Source organism: Vigna radiata, unplaced genomic scaffold, assembly GCF_000741045.1.
Source record: "Vigna radiata var. radiata cultivar VC1973A unplaced genomic scaffold, Vradiata_ver6 scaffold_48, whole genome shotgun sequence".
NCBI lineage: Eukaryota > Viridiplantae > Streptophyta > Magnoliopsida > Fabales > Fabaceae > Vigna > Vigna radiata.
This window is the reverse complement of record NW_014542925.1, coordinates 1,160,587-1,170,099: the sequence shown is the minus strand read 5'-3', so window position 1 is coordinate 1,170,099 and position 9,513 is coordinate 1,160,587. Positions and strand designations below refer to the sequence as shown.

The 9,513-nt window shown below is 32.0% G+C and overlaps 1 protein-coding gene across 1 annotated transcript; it reads right to left on the bottom strand.

Annotated features, from left to right (window-relative positions):
- Nucleotides 1–566: 566 nt before the first annotated feature.
- Nucleotides 567–2,217, bottom strand: LOC106752863 (berberine bridge enzyme-like 13). Its single transcript, XM_014634634.1, has one exon. It carries the CDS (start codon nucleotides 2,215–2,217, stop codon nucleotides 601–603), a length of 1,617 nt encoding a protein of 538 aa, XP_014490120.1. The 3' UTR covers nucleotides 567–600.
- Nucleotides 2,218–9,513: the final 7,296 nt, after the last annotated feature.

The following is a 9,513-nucleotide window of genomic DNA, read 5'->3' as shown; positions in this document are numbered from 1 at the left end:
ACTTAAATAAATAATTTATATTGACTTTAAATAATAAATAAAATAAAATTTATAATAATCTTTTCAATACTAAAATGATTATAAATAATAAACATAAATATTATTAGCATGAATTAAACAAACATAAATTATTTTTAATATTTATTTTAGTCTGTGATTATTAAGCTAATACTAATATAACGCGCTAACATATAAATATTTTTATTTGTTAAAAATAATTAAAAATACTTAGCGCCCATTTAGTTAAACTATAACTCCATTTTTTTAGTAAGAGTTGGTTTAACCTGCATACTTGATTTACGTAATATGTAATTAAATTTAAAAATCTTTTTACACTTATTAACTTTAAAATAAACTAATCTTTTGTGTCTCATCCAACTCAAACATTGTTGCATTTTGACCACCACTATTATTTATAAGTTAATTGGATGCTTTTAAGAGAAAGAATTTCAACCTTCTTTTGTAAGTTATATAATTTTAAACATATCTGAAAACATTAATTTGAAACATACAAAAATTATTTTATTTGAACTGTAGATATTACTATTGAAAAAAAACATACAACATTTATTTTATTTGAATTTAAGATATATAGATAATTTAAATTTCTTCATCCAACAGCGTAGGAATACTTTGTTCGTTTCTGAAAAAGTTGTAAGGATCAACCTTTGTCTTCACCGTAGCCAATCTCCTGAAATTGTTACCGAAATACTTGAGACCCCAAATGCTGGCTTGGTCGTAGCTTGTATAACCATTGTTATTAACCCCAACGTCAAGGTCTCTATAATTCACATATGCAGCTCTTGGAGAGTTTGAAACATAAGGTTCCATATATTTATACAGTTTTCTAATCCAATTCATGTGCCTTTGTGCAGCCTCGTCCCCTGCAGTTTGCCAAATGGTCACATAGTGAATATGAAATATGTATCCAGATCTGTGTGCGAATGGAAGTTCAGATTCGGAAATCTCATACATTCTGCCTCCATAAGGAGCGAATTGAAGCTGACCATATTCAATCTCACGGTCATAAAGAAAGCGCCATAACCCTCGTAATCCATCAATTGAAATAGGTTGCCTCACATAATCAGATTTTCCTTTGAAATAACCTGAATAAATTTGAGTTCTATTCAGCAAAACTTCTGGGGCTTCGAGGCTTGCATTTCCAAACCACGGAGAATTCAAGAAGACAGCTGAGCCAATCCAACTAGTCTCAGTACAATCTTTTCTGCCCAAACCCAACTCGGGTAAGCTCTTTTGCATCAGTGGAACAAATTCTTCTACACCTCCTAGAAACATGGAGATAAAATTGAATTGTATTGTCTTCTTTCCATATTTACGTGAGTGAACCATTTTCATGTCCACCCTAATGTATACACGTTCGTCCAATTTACTCGCCACAACCTGCCACTTTTGAAAGATCTCCGTTGCATTCTCTTCCAATGTTCTTGCAACATTGAATACTGTCACAATTGATGGAACTGGAACTAGTTTTATCTTCCAAGCCACAATGACTCCAAAGCTTGCTCCACCACCTCCTCTGATTGCCCAAAACAAATCCTCACCCATGGCTTGTCTGTCAAGTACATTACCATTCACATCTACTATTTGAGCATCTACGATATTATCTACGGCAAGACCATACTTACGCATCAAGAATCCATAGCCACCTCCACTGATGTGGCCACCAGTGCCCACACTATAGCACACACCAGCTGGGAATGCAAGTGTTTTGCTTTTCTCGTAAATCCTGTAGTAGAGTTCTCCAAGTTGTGCTCCAGTTTGAACCCATGCAGTTTGATTTTCTGCGTCAACTGTGACTTCTCGAAGGTTTATGAGGTCAATGATGACAAAGGGAACCTCGGCAACGTACGAGAGACCCTCGTAATCATGACCTCCACTTCGGATTCGAATTTGCAGGCCATGACGTTGGGAGCACATTATGGTGGCTTGAATATGGGAAACGTCCTCTGGTGTAACAATGACTTGAGGTTTTGAGATTATGTTTAAGAACCTAAGATTTTGAATGGTAGCATTTAGGACAGAGGAGTATGAAGAGTTTGTTTGGGTGTAAAGAACATTGGAGTTTGAGTTGGTGATATTGGGATAGTTGTAAAAACATTGAATAAACTTTTCTGGAGTATCAAGTGAAGGAGGTTCAAATGAAAATAAAAGAGCAATGGCAGTAGCGAAGGTGAAATAGGAGCTCAGATGCTTCATTTCTGTGGATGGTTTGTTCTTGTATGAGAAGTGCAAAGTCTTTTATAATAGTCTGGAGTTTGATGTTAACATCCATTGTTTCGCTTTCTCTTAGCATACAAGCTCAATAAAAATAAAAGAACAATAGCAGTGAAGAAGGTGAAGGTAAAATAGGTTTGTGGTTGATATGAGAAGTGCAATAAGGTAAAATAGCAGTAAATTGTAGTCAGGAGTTAACATCCATAAGTGCGGATACTTGATTTACCTACCTACCAATGCATACATCAAAATAATACCCATTTATATGTATTTTATTTGACACATAAAATAGTCATAAAAAAATATAAAATATGAAGAAAATAGGATTAAATAAATGTAAAGGATTTATATATGTTAAAATATCATTTCTATATTATTTTAAGCAATGTTGACTAATGTTAACAAAAGTGAGAAAGATTATTTCGTCGGCCTTATATATAAAGAATAAAAAACATGCTTAATTTACAACCTAACTCAAAACTAGCTAAAGAAATATTATTTTGGGTGGTGATACTTTGACAACAAAAAAATAAAATTACATTTATTTGATATTATAAAATATTAATATTTTAATATATTTCTATTATTTTTTAATTTAAAATTTTTATATATAATATTATATTATTAAAAGAGAGTGTTGAATATTTTTAAAAATAGTCTCAAACGAAGTTTTTCTTTTTTCTCTAAAGAGTGGTGGCATTTGACTCCGCATAAGACAAAATTATATTTATTTGATACCGAAAAATCATAATATTCAATTATCTGTATATTATTTCTAATTTAAAAGTGTATTATATATTATTATATCATTAAAAAAAAAACTTGTGAAATGAATGTATTTTTCTAGACAATATTAAAGAACAAAAATAATACTTTATCGAACGACAATATTTTACATTCTTGACATTATTTTATTTTATTTATTTTTGAATAAATATTAAAGTATTCTTTTTTATTATTTTATTCTTATAATATATATCAAATAAGTATAAATATAAATGTGTTTCTTGTTCTCATAAAATAGTTTCCTACTTTTAGATTTAATTGCTTTCATTATTCTGATTTGACTGCAATGTGTAAACTTTCTCATCTTTTAAAAAAGTTTCAATTTCCTCCAAACTTGTAATAAAGTTTCAATTTCATCCAAATTTGGTAAAGTTTGTCTCAATCAAGTCCTTTCCATTAAAAAGAAACTAACGAGGTTAAGTGTTTGATAATGTGGATAGCAACGTGGTATTGTCTAGGAATAATGCTTCTCACGTGTAAATGAAATATAGGGTGATATGGAAATTTTTAAAATTGGGGAAAATATAATCTTAATAGAATTAGGGGTTTTCTGGACTTTTTATTCGATTTACAATATAGCATATATTTTTTCTTTTAATCTATCTGACACAAGTAAAACTTTTTTCTTTCTATTTTTAGGAATTGATAGGCCTTATTTTCCAACTAAGAGAGGGGGTGAACTGGTTTTGTATTAAAAAATTACTTTTTTCATAAACTTTGAAAAATCTAACACTTTCTTGAAACACACGCAAATAAAGATTATAAAGCAATAAAAGAATTAAGGGATAGAAAGACAAACACCAAGACTTTTATACTGGTTCGGCCTCAATGCCTACATTCAGTCCCTTCAAATCAACCTAAGATTGAAAGTCACTTCACTATAAAGATTGAGTTATATAGCAAGAGTTATAGAGACTCTCTCTCAATGTAATCTCCTCTCCAACTCCAAATCTAATATAGAAGAATACAACACAGAACGAACAATCCTTCTTTTGGAGCAACCCTTTAAGACACCTCTCCAAGAAACCAAAACCTCATGTTCTATTGACGATAGGGAAACCACAATCCACAGATTGCAAAAACAATACTGATCAGGTTCAGAAACACCTTAAAGTGTAGATAACGATCATTCAATGAAAGCTTCTTGATTCTTGGAGAATGAACAACCCTGCAATTTCTTATCTCAACTCACTTTGTTAGATATTAAAGATGAAAGATCAAAAGTTCAAAAAGTTCTTTATTCAGATGTGCATCAATATATAGTTTTCTCATCTCTGAAGCATAGGTTAAGCAATTAACACTACTATACCATAATTACATTAAAACACATTTAACAGATTACAAATTTAATGTAATCGGTTGCACAATTAATGTAAGTCAAAACGATTCAAAATATGACCATTATGGTAGTTAAGACTTAACATAAAAAAAATTTCAGTATGCACAGGATTTCACTATTAAGAAAACCGTGTAATCGGTTAAGTATAACACTTAAACAATTTTGAAAACTTTTTGATCTGAAAACACATCATTGCACTCAATAATATAGGGTAAGCAAAGAGACGAGTTTTAATCGATTATACATATAATATAATCAGTTAAAACTTACAGTTTGTTACAAATAAGCATTTATTGATATCTGATGAATCTAACTAATTACATAAACACTGTAATTGATTACTTCATTCAGATATGCTTTTTGCAAAGAGTTTTATCATTTAAAAACATGAATATGCATACAAAAAATATAAACTCATGTATAGTCACAAGAAGTATGAAACCAAACAGTTCAAGCACAAACAAACATGTTAATGTAGCTTTGTATATTAAAAACATTTCTGTTGTTGTGCAAGTAACTTATTAAAACATTTATGTTGTTGTCATCATAAAAAACACACAGGGTTTTGGTTTAGCTTTCATATAGCTCCCCCTATCAACAATCTCCCTCTTTTTTTATGATGCGCAACTAAAAACTATTTTTCCAGTTACTTCTCCCCCTTTCAGCATTAGCAAAAAAGATACCAAGTAATAGGAAAATTAATGCATAAAGAGATACATCAATATAAATTCTTCCAGACTTTTTTGTAGAAATTGATGCTCTCCCTATCATGATGCAATAGCTCTTTGTTAACAGTTAAATCACTAGATATATTCCGGTATCCGAGCAAAAAAAAACTCAATGCAGTATAGTATTATCAATGTATAAGATCATCAATATCATATTGTATACAGGAGTTTTTAAAAGAATGTATCAAGCAGTAACAGTTTGACTTATATGTATTAGAGTGAAAAAAAATGCTTGATGCCATTGTATGATCATGTTCATTATTCATAATACTTAGTTTTGATGTACAACGGATATGAAGTTGAGAGTATTATGAATGCATGAAATCATTTAATATTAGTATGAATGTTTTAGTATAATGATTCAACGGAGATGAGAGTCAAATCACATTCTTATATGTTAATCAATTTCATTAACAATATAATTGATTAACTTTTGTAGAACATTTGAAACTTGTTTAGCATAATAGAAATCAGTTGAAAGCAAGTAAAAACATGTAAAACAAGTGTTTCATGCTTTAACAAATTAAGTTGAAAAATTTGACAGATTTAATCAATTATGTAATCAATGTAATATGTTAAAATTTGCAGACTTTGTTTTTAACATAGTATAAGATTTTAGAACCTGTTTTGATTGCTCCAACACCTGTAAAAACACTTTCTCAACATTTCAACATGTTAGTATCATAATAAATTTGATATTTGCAGTAATTGAATGTCAATATGTATGATTTATGAATGATATAACATGATCAATTTATGTATCAAATTATGAAAACTTCAGATGAGAGTTCATGTATAAAGACCTATTTAGCTCACATAAACACTTGCAAAAACATCTTTCTCAACATTTGCAATGTTAGTATCCAATAATAATGATATGAACCAATATTTTTATGTCACAAGGTATGATCAATAAATGAAAATAAATTATGTCAAATATTACATCAAAATACATAATGATGTATTTGAAACAAAAAAACTCTCTCTAAAGCATATTTAACCGATTAAGTTTTTAACATAATAGATTAAATTTCGCAGAAACTATTATTTTGAATATTTTCACTCGAACTCTTCATGTCAAGCAACAAACACACATCACATACATAAAAATGATTATCTAGAGCACAAATGATGCACATTTTATTAAATTTACAGCTTGTTACCACTTTGATGACTCTCAAGATGACATAATCACTTTAAATTGTGAGATTTGCTTTAACTTTATGCATCACCTTGAGTTCAGTCCTTTTCGATTCCCCTCAATCTCTTCCAAAAAAATTTAAGGGTTTTGATGCAGGTACCTATTTGAATTTGGGTCCTTTCATGTTTGGTGATGTCAATTGTTCCTTCTCAATATACTTCCTTTTCTTCATGAGAAATTCTTTTAAAAACATTGCATATGATGGTATTTGCTAAAGTGCCTCAGAGAATGGTATGATTATTTCCAATTTCTTGAAAATCTCCATAAAACGCTCGAGCTGCTTTTCTCTCTCCTTTCTAGAATATATCTTTGGATAGGGCAAGGGTTTTTCATACTTACTCTCTTTCAATTTTACAACCTTTTCTTCTATCTTTTTGACCTCTTTCTCTATCCTCTCCTCATCAACAACCTCATCAATTTGTGTCTCCAAAATCTTGAAGGTAACTTCATAGCTCTTGGAATCATACTTCTCCAAAAAATTGTCGAGCTTTTCATTAAGGCTTTTGACTTGTTCCGTCACATCAGCTATCTGTTGACATAGTGGTTGATCGTCTTCCCACGTTTCTATTGGTGAAGAGAGTTGTTGCTGCCAGTGATATTGTTGCCTCTCTTCCATGGGGTTAACCTCAGTATTAACCCTAGAATTCAATATTTCACTGGAATGACGAATTTGTATCTCCAACCTTTTATTTCTTGCTTCACTCTCTTCTTTAGAGGAGAGAGTAATTTGGATCAGTCGTTCTAATGTCTTGTCCAATCCGTTGATTTGCTCATTAAAAGTAGATACCTGTTGCCCTAATATTAATTGTTGATGTGGTTCTCCTGCTTGTCCATTCCAACCTTGATCCATGCTTGAGTGAGGTTTCCACCAGTAGTTGAAATCATTTTGATAGAGTTGAGTGCCCATATAATCAAATTCTTGTCCAAACTGCATTCTGCAAACATTAGGGACAAAACCCTAGAAAACATTTATTAGAACAAAAATAAAAACAAACATAAAATCAAGCCAAATTAAATCAATTTACACTACTCGAAAAAAGTTAAACCTCGAGTCCCCGGCAACGGTGCCAAAAACTTGTTAACACTCTGGCAAGTGTACCAGATCGTATCAAGTAATATAATTGGTAAACCCAATATCGTTCTTCCCAAAGAACTCGAAGGCCTTATCATTCGTGTAAATTGAAATCGTAAGACTTGCAAAGAGAAATTAATTGATTTGGATGCAAGAAATAACAAGTAAACATGCAAATGAAATTGATTCAGTTAACGAGAAAAAGACTATGGATGAATGGAGTTGTTGGGGTTTACAATTTCATCTTATCCACTCTCTCTTATCTACTCCTCTTATTTAATTTGCTTTGTTATCTAATTGTCATGCAAACTTTCTTAGTCTACCCTTAACCCGATTCCTCAGCGAAAAGAGCCTATTATTAATTACTGGCTTGCTATCCCTAGCCTCCCCTAGTAACTAATAATGCATTATAAACGGAAGCGAAAACAATTGATCGTCCTACCCCCTTATCCCTAGGTGGTATTGCTTAATCAAGGAATTTCCCCCAGTTCATGACAGTATTGTACATTCCCGTATCAATAAAGACAAACAACAATTATCGAATGAGTTAAACGATAAAAGCATTAATCGTAGATGAGAAATCCAACAATTGATAATCAAAGCATATGACAAGCATATAAATAAATAAGAGTTTCAATAAAAGAGAGTTTCAAAAGATTACATTGCTCCCCAACAACAAAAGGGTTTAGTTCACCATTGTCATGGTGAACTTAGATGAAAAATGATGGAAGAATGGAAAAACAAACCCTAAATTGGACAAAAAAAAGCCTAAGCATCCAAGAGATCTTCTCCAAGGAGTGAAAATTAGGTTTGGCCGCCCTCTTTTGTGAAAAGAATACATCTAAACTCGCAATAGGGCTATTTATAGCTGAGGAGCGTCACAAAATTTAGGCCCAAGCCCAGTAGACAACCGCCAGGCGTCGCACTTTTTGCGCCCGGCGGTTTCCTCATCATCGCGCCACAGCCCGACGGTGAGTTGTGCAGCCCGACGGTTTGCCCCTAGTCGTAAAATCGCCTAGTTGGGCGCCTGACTGTGGTTCCTCCTCGCATTTGGCCGCCCAGTGGTGAATTTTGGCACTGGGCGGTTTCTAGACTCTTCTTTTCTTCATGTTTCTTCTTCTAACTTGAGTCTAAGACCTCCCATCTTCAATCCCATTCTTCATTTTCATCAAAAATGCCGCAAAACAATGCAAAACAAGCATAATATCTTTGAAAACAGCTTATGACTCTCAACTGACCCAACTTATGAGTTTTGCTTGATTCTAAGCTAATTCTAAGTATTAAAGGGTGTATTTTAATCTCAAATGAAGCATTAAAATAACTGTTTTTCAACCGTTATCACAACCCCAAACTTAGAACTTTGCTTGTCCTCAAGCAAATAAAACAAAACTTGGCTTTCCACTTTTTCATCCAATAGTTCAACACTTCTAAACTTCATGACAAGAACTACTCAATTTCAGATTTTCAGTGGAATCAAATCAAGATGCATGCATGCTTTCAATTCAATTCAGTTCACATGATCACATATTGCTCAACAGATGTTACACTTTATGAATGACCAATCCACTAAGCAAAGATGTACGTATGAAATTTATCACTTCTGACCAAGCAAGTGTTTCACTCAATCACTCAAGTGTTTAAGGTGACACTCCAACTCTCTATTATTCACAAGTCACATGAAACAAAATTGTCATTCATCTCTAATAATCAAAATCTTCACATGCAAATGTCATCATAAGGACTTTTCTAAGGCTTGTATTGAGACTCGGCTAACAAGAAAAATTGGTTTTTCTGGAATGCAAAATCCTTGAGTTAAGAGAGCTACAATAATATTCAACATTTAAGTACAAATCTCCCCTCACCAATCTTACTTCTTCCCTTTTCTTTTGTTTTTACATTAAGCTCATCTTCATGCTTTTCTTCTTTTCTTTTCTTTTTCTCATGCATTTTTCTTTCTCAAAATTTAGCTCAATGCTTTTTAATTGCCTTTCAATTTCCCCCATACAACCCCAAACTTGAACCTTTTCAACACATACAGTTAAGCTCAACCCAACTCAAGGTAAAGAATTTCAAATCAAGGGTTCTCATCCTGTTTAAGGCTAAGGTTCAAAAAGGGTATNATATTTCAAGCACTTTGGGTGAAANTTTGGCT